General features: G+C 46.0%; 1 protein-coding gene across 4 annotated transcripts in view; it reads left to right on the top strand.

The window, feature by feature from the left end:
- The first annotated feature begins 757 nt into the window (after positions 1–757).
- The window catches only part of adcy3a (adenylate cyclase 3a), a 198,079-nt gene continuing 179,038 nt past the window's right edge, over positions 758–19,798 (top strand). For 3 of the 4 annotated variants that reach the window (XM_087991009.1, XM_087991008.1, XM_087991006.1), the window contains exon 1: positions 758–2,009. In XM_087991009.1, the coding sequence (XP_087847135.1) occupies positions 1,347–2,009 (663 nt within the window). In that variant the 5' untranslated portion in view covers positions 758–1,346. The remainder of the gene's footprint in view (positions 2,010–19,798) is intronic. The other variant, XM_087991010.1, reaches the window with a different exon arrangement.

Genomic DNA, 19,798 nt, shown 5'->3' with positions numbered 1-19,798 from the left:
CCCGGGGCAAACACTGTATCCCCCTCCCCCCGGGTCAGGGTGAACACTGTATCCCCCTCCCCCCGGGTCAGGGTGAACATAATCCCCCTGGGTCAGGGTGAACACTGTACCCCCCTCCCCTCCCTCCCCGGGTCAGGGTGAACACTGTATCCCCCTCCCCTCCCTCCCCCCCCCGGGTCAGGGTGAACACTGTATCCCCCTCCCCTCCCTCTCCCCCGGGTCAGGGTGAACACTGTATCCCCCTGCCACCCCTCCCCCTGGGTCAGGGTGAACACTGTATCCCCCTCCCATCCCTCCCCTCTCTCCCCCTGGGTCAGGTTGAACACTGTATCCCCCTCCCCTCCCTCCTCCTGGATCAGGGTGAACACTGTACCCCCCTCCACCCCTCCCCCTGGGTCAGGGTGAACACTGTATCCCCCTCCCACCCCTCCCCTGCCCTGGGTCAGGGTGAACACTGTAGCCCCCTCCCACCCCTACCCGCCCCCCCCCCCCCCGGGTCTGGGTGAACACTGTATCCCCCTCCCACCCCTAACCCCCCTCCCCTTGGGTCAGGGTGAACACTGTACCCCCCCTCCCTCCCCCCAGGTCAGGGTGAAGACTGTATTCCCCCCCCCCCCCTCCCCTGGGTCAGGGTGAACACTGTACCCCCCCCCCTCCCTCCCCTGGGTCAGGGTGAACACTGTATCCCCCCTCCCTCCCCTGGGTCAGGGTGAACACTGTACCCCCCCCGGGTCAGGGTGAAGACTGTATCCCCCTCCCTCCCCCTGGGTCAGGGTGAACATCATTTTCCCCACCTTCCCCCACTCCCTGGTCAGAGTGGACATCGAAACCCCCCTGGGTCAGAGTGGACATCGTAACCCCCCCGGGTCAGAGTGGACATCGTAACCCCCCGGGTCAGAGTGGACATCGTAACCCCCCCTGGGTCAGAGTGGACATCGGAACCCCTCAGGTCAGAGTGGACATCGTAACCCCTCAGGTCAGAGTGGACATTGCATCTTCCGGGGAACAGAGTGAATATCCTGCATCTGCAGTAATTTACTCCTACATCGTATCCCCCTGGAGTCGGAGGGGACATTATATAGACCAACACTGACTCCCTCAGCTGGCACTGTTCCCTTGCCTATCAGTGATTCTGGTATTGCTTACCTATCCTGCGTTGACACATCAATCTTCTGCGCATCCACTCACATGTCTGTCAGAGGTGACAGCGATTCACCCAGCACTAACTGATATCAATCTTCTGAGACCAATTGGCAGTGAGTCCCTTAACAATAATTTGCATGCCATAGGTTTGTCTGGCAAGAGAGTAGACACGATCTCAGCTGCAACTGGTTGGCATCAGAACGATGCCCAGGAACCGTGCGTTTTCAGAGCCAGAGTACTCAGCAGAATGTTCAGTCAGCCTGCCCTCTGACCCTGAGCAGGGTGTGGAACGGAGCCGAGAGGTGACAGTCAGGAGTTCAGGATGTTGCCTCTGCCTCCCCCGTTTCATGAGACTGACCTTTGTCCCTGATTCCTTGGAGAACCTGTACCAGACATACTTCCGTCGTCAGCGACATGATACTCTCCTGGTGTTGGTGGTCTTTGCTGCACTATTTGACTGTTATGTCATCATCACATGTGCCGTGCTGTACTCCAGTGACAAGTTGGCCTCTCTCCTGGTAGCTGGAATCGGATTGGCTGTCCACCTCCTCCTCTTCATCTTGTGTAGGTTTGGACTTGTCCCAGATAAAATTTCCCAGAAGGTCATTCCATACAGCCTCTGGGTCCTCATTGCCGCTCAGATCTTCTCCTACCTGGGCCTGAACTTCTCCCATGCTCATGAGGCCAGTGACACGGTGGGCTGGCAAGCTTTCTTCACCTTCTCCTTCTTCATCACCCTCCCACTGCAGCTGACACCCATTGTCCTCATCACCAGCACCACATGTGGGGTTCACACGCTTGTCCTGGGGGTCACCATCGCCCAGCAACAACAGGAAAAAATCAACAGTGCAGCCCTGGTGCAGCAGGTACAGGGATGGTCATTTCTGTGCAATCTCAGGGGTGCACTGAACAACCAGGGAAAACTTCAGGCCAGAGAGAAATAGGACTTGTGGAACTCTTTATTGGGAGCAACTTGAAATGAGAGTTTGCAATGGGGCCAAACGCAACCGAAGGTGGAGTGAAAGGAACTGAGGGACATGGGAAAGAAGTACTGGTCAAGTTAGGGGACATGGGATGAAAGATGGATTAGTGAAATTGGGGAATATGGGATGGGGTTTGGGGGATAAGGAGAGGGGATGAGATCGGGCATATAGGGAGTGGATGAGTTGGATATGGGAAAGGAGGGTGCGAAATGGAGGGGATAGGTTGAGGGATTTAGAGGAAGATGAGTAGAGGGAAATGGTGAGGAGGTGATATGAGGTATATGAATCGAGTGAGTTGGATAAGATGAGGTGGGATTTTAGATATAGAATACATGGGGAGGGGTTTGTGGATATGGGGAAGGGTGAGTTAGAGGATTTTAGGTGGGTTGGGAGGGGGTGAGTTGGGCGAATGAATAACGTCGGTTTGAGAAGCTGTGAAAGGACTGAATTGGTTGCTTATATTTCTGAGTACTATGTCAGATATGGACCATGATAATGTGAACATTGCTAAAATTAATAATTACACTTGAATCAATGCAGGGAGCGTACTTCGCTGTTAAAATTGCTGATGCAACTCAGCAACTCTGGCAGCACCTGTGAAGAGAGAAACGGTCGGTTCTGATGAAGGGTCACTGGATTCAGAATGCTAACTCTGTTTTTCTCTTCACAGTTGCTGCCAGACCTACTGAGTTTCTCCAGCAATTTCTGTTTTTGTCTCACATTTTCAGCATGTGGTGTTCTTTATTTTACTAGTATTGAGGCAATTTCACTCTGAGGCTGATGTGTGTGACTTGTGCAGTTAAGCTTTGCAAGGGAAAAACAATCATTTCAAAATGCATATTCTCAGACCTGATGCTGTTCTGAGACAATTCCTAAGGAAAGGCCAAGGCTTCATTCTGGGCCTGCGCTGATCTCACCTGTGTCAGTGAGCCCCACAACAACATGTAATTAAACTTTAAAGTAATAAATTCTCCCAAGTACTTCACAGGATTGATACCTGGTTAAATATTTTGCTTCACTCCAAACTCTCTGAATGTTGTCATCTTCCAAAATCACATTCTATCTTTCCCAGAATACCATGTTTGATCTGACCGAACTTGTTTCTACTGCTGCCACAATATCAAAACAGCTGTTAGCAAAGTCACTGCTTTCCTCCCTACATGTATGACTGTGGTAAACCACCCACCCTCGTCCTCTTCAACCTGTCTACAGCATTCAATACAGTTGACCAGACCATCCTCCTCCTATACCTCTTCACTGTCATCTGGTACGTGGGATTGATCTCACTTTCTTATGCATTCAATTACGGATGAGCATGACGCCCTCTTCCATTGAATGAATAAAGAATCACAGTCAGAGGAGCATTGACAACAGCTTCTCTAATTGCTCCCACATCGTTGTCTCCGATGACCCTATAGGTTCACTACCCTCTGAGTGAAATAAGTTTTTGAGTTTGGTAAATGTTCACGCTGTTTCTGTCTCCACAGATATTGCCAAACCTGTTGAGTTTCTCCAGCATCTCTGTGTTTATTTCCAATATTCTATTTGTCTTCCATAATATTGACTGAGCACATAACACAGATTTTTTTGTGCTTTATGCACAAGATTAGATTCGATTCCCTATAGTGCGGAAACAGGCCCTTCGGCCCAACAAGTCCACACCGACCCTCTGAACAGTAACCCACCCAGACCCGTTTCCCTCTGACTACGAGCAATTTAGCATGGCCAATCCACCTGACCTGCACATCATTGGACTGTGGGAGGAAACCGGAGCACCCGGAGGAAACCCACACAGTCACGGGGAGAATGTGCAAACTCCACACAGACAGTCACCCGAGGCTGGAACTGAACCTGGGACCCTGGTGCTGTGAGGCAACAGTGCTAACCACTGAGCCACCGTGCCGCCCCAAAGTGGATGAACTGTAAAATCTTCGAGGAGAAAGTGAGGACTGCAGATGCTGGAGATCAGAGCTGAAAATGTGTTGCTGGAAAATAAAATCTTCGAGGAGAAAGGTCCTCAATACCTTATCTTCACCATAGACATCCAGTCCCTGTACACCTCCATCCCCCATCACGAAGGACTCTAAGCCCTCCGCTTCTTCCTTTCCCGCCGTACCGACCAGTACCCTTCCACTGACACCCTCCTTCGACTGACTGAACTGGTCCTCACCCTGAACAACTTCTCTTTCCAATCCTCCCACTTCCTCCAAACCAAAGGAGTAGCCATGGGCACCCACATGGGCCCCAGCTATGCCTGCCTCTTCGTAGGATATGGAACAGTCCAGCTTCCACAGCTACACTGGCCCCACCCCCACCTTTTCCTCCGCTACATCGATCACTGTATCGGCGCTGCCTCGTGCTCCCACGAGGAAGTTGAACAGTTCATCCACTTTACCAACACCTTCCACCCCGACCTCAAATTCACCTGGACCGTCTCAGACTCCTCCCTCCCCTTCCTTGACCTCTCCATTTCTATCTCGGGCGACCGAATCAACACAGACATTTACTATAAACCGACCAACTCCCACAGATACCTACACTACACCTCCTCCCACCCTGCCCCCTGTAAAAACGCCATCCCATATTCCCAATTCCTTCGTCTCCGCCGCATCTGCTCCCAGGAGGACCAGTTCCAAATCCGTACAACCCAGATGGCCTCCTTCTTCAAGGACCACAATTTCCCCCCCCGACGTGGTCGACGGTGCCCTCCACCGCATCTCCTCCACTTCCCGCTCCTCCGCCCTTGAGCCCCGCCCCTCCAACCGCCACCAGGACAGAACCCCACTGGTCCTCACCTACCACCCCACCAACCTCCATGTACAGCAGATTATCAGCCGTCATTTCTGCCACCTCCAAACGGACCCCACCACCAGGGATATATTTCCCTCCCCTCCCCTATCAGCGTTCCGAAAAGACCACTCTCTCCATGACTCCCTCGTCAGATCCACATCCCCCACCAACCCAACATCCACTCCCGGCACCTTCCCCTGCAACCGCAAGAAATGCAAAACTTGCGCCCACACCTCCCCCCTTACTTACCTCCAAGGCCCCAAGGGATACTTCCATATCCGCCACAAATTCACCTGCACCTCCACACACATCATTTACTGCATCCACTGCACCCGATGTGGCCTCCTCTACATTGGGGAGACAGGCCGCCTACTTGCGGAACGTTTCAGAGAACACCTCTGGGACACCTGGACCAACCAACCCAACCACCCTGTGGCTCAACACTTCAACTCCCCCTCCCACTCCACCAAGGACATGCAGGTCCTTGGACTCCTCCATCGCCAGACCATAGCAACACGACGGTTGGAGGAAGAGCGCCTCATCTTCTGCCTAGGAACCCTCCAACCACAAGGGATGAATTCAGATTTCTCCAGTTTCCTCATTTCCCCTCCCCCCACCTTGTCAAATCCCTCGAACTCAGCACCGCCTTCCTAACCTGCAATCTTCTTCCTGACCTCTCCCCCCCCACCCCACTCTGGCCTATCACCCTCACCTTGACCTCCTTCCACCTATCGCATTTCCAATGCCCCTCCCCCAAGTCCCTCCTCCCTACCTTTTATCTTAGCCTGCTGGGCACACTTTCCTCATTCCTGAAGAAGGGCTTATGCCCGAAACGTCGATTCTCCTGCTCCTTGGATGCTGCCTGACCTGCTGCGCTTTTCCAGCAACACATTTTCAGCCCCGTGTATGATTTAAACCCAATGAGCTTTGTTTTCAGCCCATTCACACAACAGGCAGACAGACAAATAAACATAGTTAAGGGATAGATAAAAGAAAATAACAAAAACTGGCCAGATCACTGAAGTGGTTTTCATGATGCATTGTTCCACAGGTGTAAATGATTGTTTCTAGATTGATTTTCTGAAGATGTTGATCAGGACCATCTTTTCAGTTCACTCTGACAACATTTCAGTAATACTTACAGCTTAGTTTCTATTCTCCGAACTTCCAGGATCTAGCTGATACAGGGAAATTAGGCAAGGAAACAATCTTCATGCTGTAGTATCAAATTCTTCTGTCATAAAGACAGTCCAAAAACCAGTACAAACTCTTCAGTTCCTCTCTCTGTTTGACCTTTATGTTCTCTCCCAGACTTGTTGTCACCAAATCCCATTAACCATATTGGAGGGATGTTGGAGAAGGTGCAGAGGAGATTAATCAGGATGTTATCTGGGCTGGAAAATTTCAGTTCTGAACAGACTGGGGTTGTTTTCCTTAGAGCAGCGGAGATTGAGAGGGGACGTGTGAGATGTATAACATTATGATGGACAGAGATAGGGTAGGCAGGAAGAAATTTCTTCCCTTTATGGAGGGCTCAATGACTGAGGGCATAGATTTAAGGTAAGGGTAAAAGGTTAAGAAGAGATATGAAGAAAAGCTTTTGCCCAGAAGGTGGCGGGAATCTAGAACTCACTGCCGGTAAAGGTGGTACAGGCAGAAACCGTCATCACATTTCAGAAGAATTTAGATATGCACTTGTGATGCGAAGACATATGAGGCTATGGGCCAATTACTGCAAAATGGAATTAGAGCACTTAGGTGGTTGTTTTTGACTAGCATGGACATAGTGGTCCAAAAGGCCTTTTTCTGTGTTATGGATCTCTCTGACTCAATGCAGTATGTTATTATCAAAAGCTTTGCCCCTATCTACACCTGGCCACCTCTGAAAATTCAGTCACGTTATCAGACATTACCTCCCCTTAACCAAACCATGCTGATTGTTCTTTCTTAGCCCTGTCTCTCCAAGTACAGATTAATTGTATCCCTCAGAATTGCTTCCAGTGGTTTCCCCACCATCAAGGGGAGATTGCCTGGCATGATTTTCTCTTCATGAAGCCACACTGATTCTGCTTGATTTTACTACTTCTCTCAACATTCCCTGCTAATACATCCTTCCCCAATAACAGATGTTATGCTAATTGGCCTTTAGGCTTTTTTTGTCTCCCTTTGATTTATTCCAGGCATAAGGAGTTTGTCTTATGAAGAGAGATTGAGCAGTGAGGCTTTTACTTTCTGGAATGTAGAAGAATGGAAGGAGATATAACTGAGGGATATAAAATGCTAAAGCAGAATGACAAAGTAAACAGACAGAGGATGTTTCCCCATGTGAGGCAATTAGAATGGGAGGTCATAGCTTTAGGATAAGGGCGAATACATTTAAAACAGAGAAGACGATAGAATGTAGGGAAATAGATGGTGACATCTTGAAAAATGTCCAGATTACAGAGGAGGAAATGCTGGATGTCTTGAAACGCATAAAAGTGGATAAATCCCCAGGACCTGATCAGGTGTACCCTAAACTCTATGGGAAGCTAGGGAAGTGATTGCTGGACCTCTTGCTGAGATATTTGTATCATCGATAGACTCAGGTGAGGTGCCGGAAGACTGGAGGTTGGCTAACGTGGTGCCACTGTTTAAGAAGGGTGGTAAGGACAAGCCAGGGAACTATAGACCAGTGAGCCTGACCTCGGTGGTGGGCAAGTTGTTGGAGGGAATCCTGAGGGACAGGATGTACATGTATTTGGAAAGGCAAGGACTGATTAGGGATAGTCAACATGGCTTTGTGCATGGTAAATCATGTCTCACAAACTTAATTGAGTTTTTTGAAGAAGTAACAAAGGATTGATGAGGGCAGAGCTGTAGATGTGATCTATATGGACTTCAGTAAGGCGTTCGACAAGGTTCCCCATGGAAGACTGGTGAGTAAGGTTAAATCTCATGGAATACAGGGAGAACTAGCCATTTGGATACAGAACTGGCTCAAAGGTAGAAGATAGAGGGTGGTGGTGGAGGGTTGTTTTTCAGACTGGAGGCCTGTGACCAGTGGAGTGCCACAAGGATCGGTGCTGGGTCCTCTTTGTCATTTACATAAATGATTTGGATGTGAACATAAGAGGTACAGTTAGTAAGTTTGTAGATGACACCAAAATTGGAGGTGTAGTGGACAGCGAAGAGGGTTACCTCAGATTACAACAGGATCTTGATCAGATGGGCCAATGGGCTGAGAAGTGGCAGATGGAGTTTAATTTCGGTTAGCGTGCATTGCTGCATTTTGGGAAAGCAAATCTTAGCAGGACTTATACACTTAATGGTAAGGTCCTAGGGAATGTTGCTCAACAAAGAGACCTTGGAGTGCAGGTTCATAGCTCCTTGAAAGTGGAGTCACAGGTAGATAGGATAGTGAAGAAGGCATTTGGTATCCTTTCCTTTATTGGTCAGAGTATTGAGTACAGGAGTTGGGAGGTCATGTTGCAGCTGTACAGGACATTGGTTAGGCCACTTTTGGAATATTGGTCTCCTTCATATCAGAAGGATGTTTGAAACTTGAAAGGGTTCAGAAAAGATTTACAAGGATGTTGCCAGAGTTGGAGGATTTGAGCACCAGGGAGAGATTGAACAGGCTGGGGCTGTTTTCCCTGGAGCGTCAGAGGCTGAGGGGTGACCTTATAAAATCATGAGGGGCATGGATAGGGTAAGTAGATAAGGGTGGTGGAGTCCAGAACTAGAAGGCATAGGTTTAGGGTGAGAGGAGAAAGATATAAAAGGAACCTAATGGGCAGCCTTTTCACGCAGAGGGTGGTGTGTGTATGGAATGAGCTGCCAGAGGATGTGGTGGAGGCTGGTACAATTGCAGCATTTGGATGAGTATGTGAATAGGAAGGGTTTGGAGGGATACGGACCAGGTTTTTTTTTTATTTCAAAAATATACTTTATTCATAAAATAATTTGATGGTCTGTACAGTTGGTCATGCCATACATATGTAAACATTTACATACAGAGATCAGAACTTATCATTTTTATATACAGGTCTATACGTTTATCAATCATATGCCCATATAATTAGCTGAGGCGTCAGCAGAGCCCAAATGACTGCATGGGCCCCCTGTTCTTCGTTAGGCAGGCAGACTTTACACAGTGGTCTTTCCCCACCGCGCCTTGGCGGCAGCTGCCCCAAGCTTCAGCGCGTCCCTCAACACGTAGTCCTGGACCTTGGAATGTGCCAGTCTGCAACACTCAGTCGGGGTCAACTCCTTCAGCTGGAAGATCAACAGGTTTCGGACCACCCAGAGAGCGTCCTTCACCGAGTTGATGATCCTCCAGGCACAGTTGATGTTCGTCTCGGTGTGCGTCCCGGGGAACAGACCGTAGAGCACGGAGTCCCGCGTCACGGCGCTGCTCGGGACGAATCTCAACAAACACCACTGCATTCCTCTCCAGACTTCCTCTGCATAGGCACATTCCAGAAGGAGATGTGTGACAGTCTCGTCCCTCCCCCCAGCCGCTTCGAGGGCAGCGTGCGGTGCGGCTGAGAGTCCGGGTGGTTTGGAGGGATACAGACCAGGTTCTGCAGATGGGACTGGATTGGGTTGGGATATCTGGTTGATGTAGATGGGTTGGACTGCAGGGTCTGTTTCCAAGCTGTACTTCTCTATGACTGTGACTCTATGTGGAAAAATTACTTCTCCCAAAGGGGCATGAACCTGTGGAGTTCACTTCACCCGACTGCAGATGAATTCTGCAATATTGCGTACATTTAAGGATGAGATAGTCAAGTTTTTAATTGGAGACACGTTGCAGGATTATGCAAAATGAGCAAGAAAGTGGAGTTAAGGCCGAGATGAGATCAACTAGGAGAAAGTGAGGACTGCAGATGCTGGAGATCAGAGCTGAAAAATGTGTTGCTGGAAAAGCGCAGCAGGTCAGGCAGTATCCCAGGAGCAGGAGAATCGACGTTTCGGGCATGAGCCCTTCTTCAGGAAAGATCCGAGATGAGATCAGCCATGATTGGTTAGCTTTGCATATTACGGAAGGAGAGATCACATCCAGTGTGTAACAAATCTTGAGTGAGTATGTAATTTGGGGATTTTGGTGCAGTGGGGAAGGTGTGCATTTTGCTTACTTTATTGGTTCATTCTTTGTAATTATTTCTTAAAATAAGATAAATTGAAGTCCAGTATCGGGACCCAGCACAAAAGAAAGATTGACATCACAGGAAAATGGCAAATGCATTGGTTGGTAATAACTGCTAATTTGAATACTTGTTATAAATTACTTTCAGTTCGAAGGTGAAGAGGAGAAAGATTTACAGATTACAAACTAAAAGGCCAGTAGGAAATTTTCAAGAAAACAAATTAAGAAAGAAGAAAATAAAACATATATTCAGGGCCAGGCAATATGTTGTACCTGCATGATGTGGAAGCTAGTGGACTCCACTGTGGTTCATAGTGACCACATCATTGTTTGAGGAACTCTGCCTCAGAGTTAATGACCTGGAATCTGAGTTTCAACCACTGCAACACATCAAGGTGGGGCAGAGTTACCTGGATTGGATGTTTCAGGAGACAGTCACACCCCTCAGATTAACTCCCTCAAATGTCAGTGACAGGAGGGTGTCACTATAAATGAGGCAGGTAGAGGGATTCAGGAGGTAGTGCTGAAGGAGTCCTTGAGCTTGTCTAACAGGTTTATGACTCTTTTTCCCTGTGTGGGTAAGAGTGGGAGATATAGGGGAGGATGAACAAACTGAAGATAGCACCCCATTACAGGGAGCCGCTGGGCTCAACAGGGGGGATTTGGGGAAAGCGTTGTCAGGGGAATAGTCTCTCTTCTCTGTGGACAGGATTGACATTCCCAAAGCTGTGTCACCTGCCTGGTGCCTGGATTCAGGATAACTCATCTGGGCTTGGGAGGGGAAAGGTCCAGTTGTCAAGGTCCACGTGGGTATCAATGATATCGGTCGAAAAAGGAAAGAGGTTCTGATCAGGGAATATGAGCAACTTGGGGCTAAGTTAAAACTCAGAACCAAAAAGGTTGTAATCTCTGGATTGCTACCTCAGCCACAAGCCAATTGGCACAGGGTCAACAAGACTAAAGAGGTATGCATGTGGTTCAAAGATTGATGTGGGAGAAACAGGTTCAAATTCATGGGTTATTGGCACCAGTACTGGGGGAGGAGGGAGCTGTTCCAGTGGGATGGGCTCCACCTGAATCATGCTGGGACCAGACTGCAAGCATGTGGATAGGGCTTCAAACGAAAGATTTGGGTGAAGGGGTTTAGGCAGGGGGTATGTAACTCCAGTTATATGGAAAATTTTGGAAATGGTTAGGGAAGAGGACTCGAGAGCTTATTGGAAATTTTAGAACAAGTCATAGGAAAGAGAGTATGGAAATGGTCAGGAATCTAACTTCAGGCACAGCAGATAAGGAGACAACTGTGAGAAGGGGGACAGTCAACTCAGGACTGAGGGTGTTGTATTTAAATGTATTCGTATCTGAAACAAGGTAAATGAGCTTATAGCACAGATTGCAGTTGGAGGGTACAATGTTGTGGGTATCACAGAGATATGGCTGCAAGATCAGGGCTGAGAATTAAATATTCCAGGATACAAATCCGATTGAAAGGACAGGTAGATGGACAGAGGAGGCGAGTTGCCTTGTTATCAGGAAATAAATTAAATTGATAGCAAGAAGTGATATAGAGTCAGAAAGTGTAGAATCTGTGTGGGTAGAGTTGAGGAAAAACAATGCTGATAGGAGCTGTGTACAGGAAATAAATCAGGAGATAGAAAAGGCAGGTAAGAACGGCACTATTATAATAATCATGGGGGACTTTGATATGCAGATGGACTGAAAAAATCAAATTGGTAGAGATCCCAAGGAAAGAAATCCATGGAATGTCTACAAGATAGTTTTTTTTTGGATTTTGACATATTTGTACTGAAGGAACATCAATCTATTTCCATGTCAGGATAATGGGTGGCTTGGAGGGGAACTTTCAGGGGGCGTTGTTTCCATATATATGCAGCCCTTACCCTTCTAGATAGAGGTGTTTGTGGATTTAGAAAGTACTGTCTGAGGATTTTTGGTGAATGTTTGCAGTGTATTTTGTGGTACACGCTGCTGTTACTGAGCAATGGAGTTGGAGGGAGTGGATGTTCATGGAAGTGGTACTAATAAAGTGGACTGTTTTGTCCTGGATGGGGCAGGAACCAGAGCAAGAGGTGAGCAAGTAAAATGACTCAGCGACTAAAGCCAGTAAGACTCCAAGGAAGAACAGACGTGCGGAGGTTACGGAACATGGTGGGACTGATGGTCTGAACTGTATTTTTTTAATGTGAGGTGTATAATAGGTAAGGCAGATGAACTTAGAATGTGGATGAATACACACAACTATGATGTTTAGCTATTACAGAGTCTAGTTGAGAGGGACAACACTGACAACTTAATGTTCCAGGATTTAGATGGGATGTAGAAGAGATGGAGGAGTTGTGTTACTGATAAGGGAGAATCTCTCAGCTGTGCTGAGGGAGGACGCCCTGAAGGACTCATCCAGCGAGGCCACTTGAATAGAGCTCAGGAACAGGAAGGATACAGTCACTTTCATGGATTGTACTGGAGGGTGTTAGAGGAACAGCTATGCGAACAGATTGTGGAAAAATGTGAAAAGACCAGAGTTGTTGTGGTGGTGGGTAATTTAACTTGACCTATATTGACTTGGATTCACTTAATTTAAAAATGTGTTGCTGGAAAAGCGCAGCAGGTCAGGCAGCATCAAAGGAGAAGGAGAATCGACGTTTCGGGCATAAGCCCTTCTCCAGATGCTGCCTGACCTGCTGCGCTTTTCCAGCAACACATTTTTAAGCTCTGATCCCCAGCATCTGCAGTCCTCACTTTCTCCTAGTTGGATTCACTTAGTGCCGGGAACATGGATGGGGGACAATTTGGTAGGTGTGTCCAGAACAGTGTTTTGAAACTATCTGTAAATATTTCTTAGAAGACAGAGTAGAGTTGGAGGGTATTTTTCTGAATGGAGATTTATTACCAGTGGTGCCCCGCAGCGGTCCGTACAGGGACCCTTGTTGGATGTAATATAAATAAATAATTTGGAGGAGAATCTCGGTGGCTTGATTAGTAAGTTTGCAGATGACACAAAGATTGGGGACACTACAGATAGTGAGGAGGATTGTCAGAGGATACAACAGGATATAGATAGACCGGATTCTTGGGCAGAGACATGGCAGATGGAATTTAACCTGGACAAATGTGAGGCAGATGCATTTGGGAAACTCTAATGCAGAAGGGATGTTTACAGTAAATGGCAGAACTCTTATTATCATCAACATACAGAGAGATTTAGGTAGAATGGCTACAGTTCTCTTGAAAATGGCAACACAAGTGGATAACGTGGTCATGTAGGCACACATCATGCTTGCCTTTATCAGTCAGGGCAATGAGTATAAAAATTGGCAAGTCACATTGCAATTACATAGAACTTTAATTAGGCCACATTTAGTATGTTATGCACGGTTCTGATCAGCACACTACCAGAATGATTGGAGGCATTGGAGAGGGTTTACCGGGATGTTATCTGATTTGGAGGGTATTAGCTATGAGGTGATTGGACAAACTTGGTTTGTTTTCACTTGAACGTTGAATGATGAGGGTTGACCTGATAAAATTCTTTAGAATAATGAGAGACATGGATAGAATGAATAGTCTGAGTCTTTTTTCCTGGGTAAAAATGTTGATTACTTGGGGATCTAAGTTTAAGGTAAAAGGGAGTAAGCTTGAAGGAGATCAGGAGGACGGTTTTTACACAGAGGGTGGTAGGTGCTTGGAAAGCACTGCCAGAGGAGATGGTGGAGGTGGATACAGCAGCAACATTTAAGAGGCACCTTGATAGATACATGATTAGGCAGGGAATAAAGGAATACGGAATACATAGAGACAAAGGGTTTTTAGTTTAGAAAGACATCATGTGCTGGTGCAGACTTGAAGGGCTGAAGGGCCTGTTCCTGTGCTGTACTGTTCTTTGTTCTTTGATGTCAAGCTTCTTGAGTGTTGTTGGAGCTGCCTCCATCCAGGCAATTAAACATTTGGAAGGCATAGCTATTATCTTCGGTTATCACTCTAAACTTTATTCCTAGTAACGGTTCACAATGTTCCAGTTGTAGCCTTATAAGTGCTTTGTAGAGTTTTAGCAAACTTCTCCCACACGCACATACTTTTATACTCCATTCTGTTTCAAATAAAGGCCAATATTTTATTCGCCTTCCCTATTACCCGTTAAATTTGGATGCTAGCTTTTTGTGATTCATGGACAAGGAATCCCAAATCCCTGTATTCTATAGGTTTCTGTAGCATTTCTCCATTTAAATAATGTTCAGTTTCCATATTCTTCCGACCAAAGTTTATACCCTCACATTTTCTCTAATTATATTCCATCTGCCAAGTTTTTGCCCACTCACTTAATCTGTCTGTATCCCTCTGCAGACTCTCTGTGTTATCCTCAACACTTGTCTTCCTGTCCATTTATGTATCATCTGCAAACTTGGCATTCATTTGCTTCATCCAAGTCGCTGGGTGCTGCGTCCACTACTTTTCGTCATTTATATAAATGATTTGGATGCGAGCATGAGAGGTACAGTTAGTAAGTTTGCAGATGACACCAAAATTGGAGGTGTAGTGGACAGCAAAGAAGGTTACCTCAGATTACAATGGGATCTTGATCAGATGGGCCAATGGGCTGAGAAGTGGCAGATGGAGTTTAATTCAGATAAATGCGAGATGCTGCATTTTGGGAAAGCAAATCTTAGCAGGACTTATACACTTAATGGTAATGTCCTAGGGACTGTTGCTGAACAAAGAGACCTTGGAGTGCGGGTTCATAGCTCCTTGAAAGTAGAGTCGCGGGTAGTCGATAGCATAATGAAGAAAGCGTTTGGTATGCTTTCCTTTATTAGTCAGGACATTGAGTACAGGAGTTGGGAGGTCATGTTGCAGCTGTACAGGACATTGGTGAGGCCACTGTTAGATTATTGCGTGCAATTCTGGTCTCCTTCCTATCGGAAAGATATTGTGAATCTTGAAAGGGTTGAGAAAAGATTTACAAGGATGTTGCCAGGGTTGGAGGATTTGAGCTATAGGGAGAGGCTGAACAGGCTGGGGCTGTTTTCTCTGGATTGTTTATTAAATCATGTGGAGCATGGATAGGATAAATAGGCAAAGTCTTCTCCCTGGGGTGGGGGAGTCCAGAACTAGAGGGCACAGGTTTAGGGTGAGAGGGGAAAGATATAAAAAAGACCTAAGGTGCAACTATTTCACACAGAGGGTGGTATGTGTATGGAATGAGCTGCCAGAGGATGTGGTGGAGGCTGGTACAATTGCAACATTTAAAAGGCATTTGGATGGGTTTATGAATAGGAAGGGTTTGGAAAAATATGGGCCGGGTGCTGGCAGGTGGGACTAGATTGGGTTGGGATATCTGGTTGGCATGGACGAGTTGGACCGAAGGGTCTGTTTCTGTGCTGTAGAGCTCTGTGACTCATGAATATATATTGTCAGTAATCTTAACCCCAGCACTGATCCTTGTGGCACTCCACTAATTGCAGGTTGTCATCCTGTGTCAACTCTACCAACTCTGGCTTTTATTGGTTAGCCAATCCTCTCTCCATGTGAATATACTGCCTCCAACATCTTTTATTAAGTAACTCAACATGTTGTACTTCCAAATGCCTACCGAAAGTCCAAACATATTACATTGCTGCTGTTATCCTGCTTGTTACCTCCTCAAAGAATTGAAGTAAATTTGTCAGGCATGATTTTCCCTGCATGAAGCCCATACTGATTCTGATTGACCATATTATGTATTTTCAAATGCTTTGCTAAAACATCCTTCCAAGTAGACTCAATATTCCCAATAATCATGAGTAACTGGTCTGTTGTTACCTGTTTTTTGTCTCCTCCCCTTTTTAGGTAAAGGTGCTAAATTGGCAGTGTTCCTGTCCTCCAGGATTTTTCAGAATCTAAGGATTGCTGGAAGATTACTACACTATCTCTGTAGCTACTTCCCTTAATATTCCAGGATGCATCCCATCAGGTCCAGGGGTCATAGCAGTCTTTAGTTTCCCTTGTACTTGCCTTAAATGTCTGCCATTGTTCTGCAACAACCTTTGTAGCTAATCCCCTTTCTGAATCCACCCCAGCCATTTCTGCCCTCATTCCTTTGCAATTAGCCTTATCTAAACTTTCCAACCCAAGTGCCTCCTTCTTAAACCGAATGCTAAATTTTACCATGTTATGATCATGATGTCCTGAAGGATCTTTTATTCTGACATAGTTTAATTAAACCTGCATCATTACACACTATCAGATCCAAAATAGCCTGGTCCCTGCTTCAATGCACATCCTCTTCACACACTTATAGAAGCTCTTACAGTCAGTTTGTGATGTTTCCCACAAGTTTACTCTTGTACTGTTTTCCTCTTGTAACCAATCCTTATGTCCTTGATTGCTGTAATCTAAACAGCTCACAGTCTGTTATATTTTTGGCCATTTTGTATGCCCCTTCATCGATCTGATGCTATCCTTAATTTCTCTTGTTCACCATGGTTTGGCCACCTTTCCCTTTATTAGAGATGGGCAATAAATGCTGGTCTAACTAGTGATGCCACATCCCATGACAGAATTATAAAAAGGAAGCCAACACTTTAATGTGTGCTGTTAGTCATCCGTCGAGAGTGTGGTGCTTGAAAAGCACAGCAGGTCAGGCAGCATCCAAGGAGCAGGAGAATCAACGTTTCAGGCATAAACCCTTCATCAGGCATGAATTGGCTTGTGCCCAAAACATCGAGTCTCTGGCTCCTCGGATGCTGCCTGACCTGCTGTGCTTTTCCAGCACCACACTCTTGACTCTGATCTCCAGCATCTGCAATCCTCACTTTCTCACTGTAACTCATCTGTTTTCCTTCTGGAATCAAGTAGAAATCAAGTGACTTTAGAGAACCAGCTAAGCAAAGCTTTCTAAAAGTAAGAGTTAGGTTTCTTTGCCTTATGACTGAAAACATCTTAGCTTCAAAGGGGCTAGACAGCATGTGTCCCAGTGGTTGCTCAGCAATCTTCTGGACACTTGGAGTTCAGTTCTACAAACCCAGGCCAGTGTGGGAAGATATAACCTGAACTGCAAAGCCCTCTCTTGAATTCCTGTTCTCAGTAGAAGTGCCTGGGAATCTGATAGTGTTTTGAAATACCAATATTTCTGCCTACCTGGTAAAACATGAAAAGGTGGATTGTGGAATCAGACCTAGACATCTATCAACAATCTATGGCTATCAGTAATTCAATGTAATTTGTAGAAAATTCAGTGCACATGCAAAGTCATCACATCTTATTCTTGGTTTCTGGACTCTTAGACCCCCTTTCTTCCCCTTTGCCTTATTTTTAAAAACCTTCATCTCTGCAAAATATAGCCTTTCTCTCTTGTGTTCTGTGTGTGGGGGGTGAAATCATACTAAAGAGCTCTGGTTGTACCACATATCTTCAGAGTAAGTCTTTTTTTTAAAGTAAACAGATTAATTTGAGTTTATTAAAGAATATACTTTTATTTGGGATAGTAATATGAAAAGAAGAAATTGGTCACTTTGGTAATTGAATCAGCACAGTCAACAATTAACAGCCCCGGGGTTACCGTTGAATCTAAATTGGATTAGACATATAAATACAATGGCTACAGAAACAGGTCAGAGGCTAGGAATCTGTAATGAGTAATTGACCACCTGACTTCCCAAATGCTGTCCACTATCTAGAGGTGCGAGTCAGGACTGATGGAATACTCCACACTTACTTGGATGAGTGCTGCACGGTGGCACAGTGGTTAGCACTGTTGCCTCACAGCGCCAGAGACCCGGGTTCAATTCCCACCTCAGGCAACTGTTTGTGTGGAGTTTGCACATTCTCCCCGTGTCTGCGTGGGTTTTCTCCCACAGTCTAAAAATGTGCAGGTTAGGGTGAATTGGCCATGCTAGTTTGCCTGTCGGGAATGAGTCTCCACACAAAGGCCGTCTTGCTGATTTTTGAGGGGCCCTATTCTCTCCCTAGTTACCCTTTGGTCCTTTATATATTTGTAAAAACTCTTTGGATTTTCCTGAATACAATTTGCCAAAGCTATCTCATGTCCCCTTTTTGCCCTCCTGATTTCCCTCTTAAGTATACTCCTACTTCCTTTATATTCTTCTAAGGATCTATCCTGTCTCTACCTTACATATGCTTCCTTCTTTTTCTTAACCAAACCCTCAATTTCTTTAGTCATCCAGTATTCCCTATACCTACCAGCCTTTCCTTTCACCCTGACAGGAAAATACTTTCTCTGGATTCTTGTTATCTCATTTCTGAAGGCTTCTTATGAAAGTTCTTGTCTCATACCGTCAAAATTTGCCTTTCTCCAATTTAGAACTTCAACTTTTAGATCTGGTCTATGCTTTTTCATCATTATTTTAAATCTAATAGAATTATGGTCACTGGCCCCAAAGTGCTCCCCCACTGACACCTCAGTCACCTGCCCTGCCTTATTTCCCAAGAGTAGGTCAAGTTTTGCACCTTCTCTAGTCGGTACATCCACATACTGAATCAGAAAATTGTCTTGTACGCACTTAACAAATTCCTTTCCATCTAAGCCTTTAACACTATGGCAGTCCCAGTTGATGTTTGGGAAGTTAAAATCCCCTACCATAACTACCCTATTATTCTTACAGATAGCTGAGATCTCCTTACAAGTTTGTTTCTCAATTTCCCTCTGACTATTGGGGGGTCTATAATACAATCCCAATAAGGTGATCCTCCCTTTCTGGTTTCTCAGTTCCACCCAAATCACTTCCCTGGATGTATTTCCAGGAATATCCTCCCTTAGCACAGCTGTAATGCTATCCCTTATCAAAAACGCCACTCCCCCTCCTCTCTTGCCTCCCTTTCTATCCTTCCTGTAGCATTTGTATCCTGGAACATTAAGCTGCCAGTCCAGCCCATCCCTGAGCCATGTTTCTGTAATTACTGTAATTAGTCCCATGTTCCTAACCATACCCTGAGTTCATCTGCCTTCCCTGTTAGGCCCCTTGCATTGAAATAAATGCAGTTTAATTTATTATTCCTACCTTGTCCCTGCCTGCCCTGACTGTTTGACTCACTTCTGTTCTCAACTGTACCCCTCTCAGATTGATCTCTTTCCTCACTATCTCCCTGGGTCGCATTCCCCCCCACCTTACCAATTTAAATCCTCCCGAGAAGCTCTAGCAATTCTCCCTGCCAGTATATTAGTCCCCTTCCAATTTAGGTGCAATCCATCCTTCTTGTACAGGTCACTTCTACCCCAATAAACATTCCAATGATCTAAAAATGTGAATCCTTCTCCCATACACCAGCTCCTCAGCCATGCATTCATCTGCTCTATCCTCCTATTCCTACCCTCACTAGCTCATAGCACCAGGAGTAATCCAGATATTACTACTCTCAAGGACCTCCTTTTTAAATTTCTGCCTAACTCTCTGTAATCTCCCTTCAGAGTCTCAACCTTTTCCCCTCCTATGTCATTGGTTCCAATGTGAACAATGACCTCCTGCTGGCCCCTCTCCCCCATGAGAACATTCTGCACCCTCTCTGAGACATCCTTGATCCTGGCACCAGGGAAGCAACACACCATTCTGCTTTTTCGCTGCTGGCCACAGAAACGTCTGTCTGTACCTCTAACTAGAGAATCCCCTAACACAATTGATCTCTTGGAACCCAACGTACTCCTCGTTGCATTAGAGCCAGTCTCAATACCGGAAACTTGGCTGTTCGTGCTACATTCCCCTGAGAATCCATCACCACCTACATTTTCCAAAACAGCATA

This window comes from Chiloscyllium plagiosum, unplaced genomic scaffold (genome assembly GCF_037043375.1).
Source record: "Chiloscyllium plagiosum isolate Xiang-an unplaced genomic scaffold, Cpla_swu_hap1 HiC_scaffold_10, whole genome shotgun sequence".
Classification (NCBI taxonomy): Eukaryota; Metazoa; Chordata; class Chondrichthyes; order Orectolobiformes; family Hemiscylliidae; genus Chiloscyllium; species Chiloscyllium plagiosum.
Note: the sequence above shows the minus strand (reverse complement) of the source record. Positions and strands in the feature narration are given on the sequence as shown.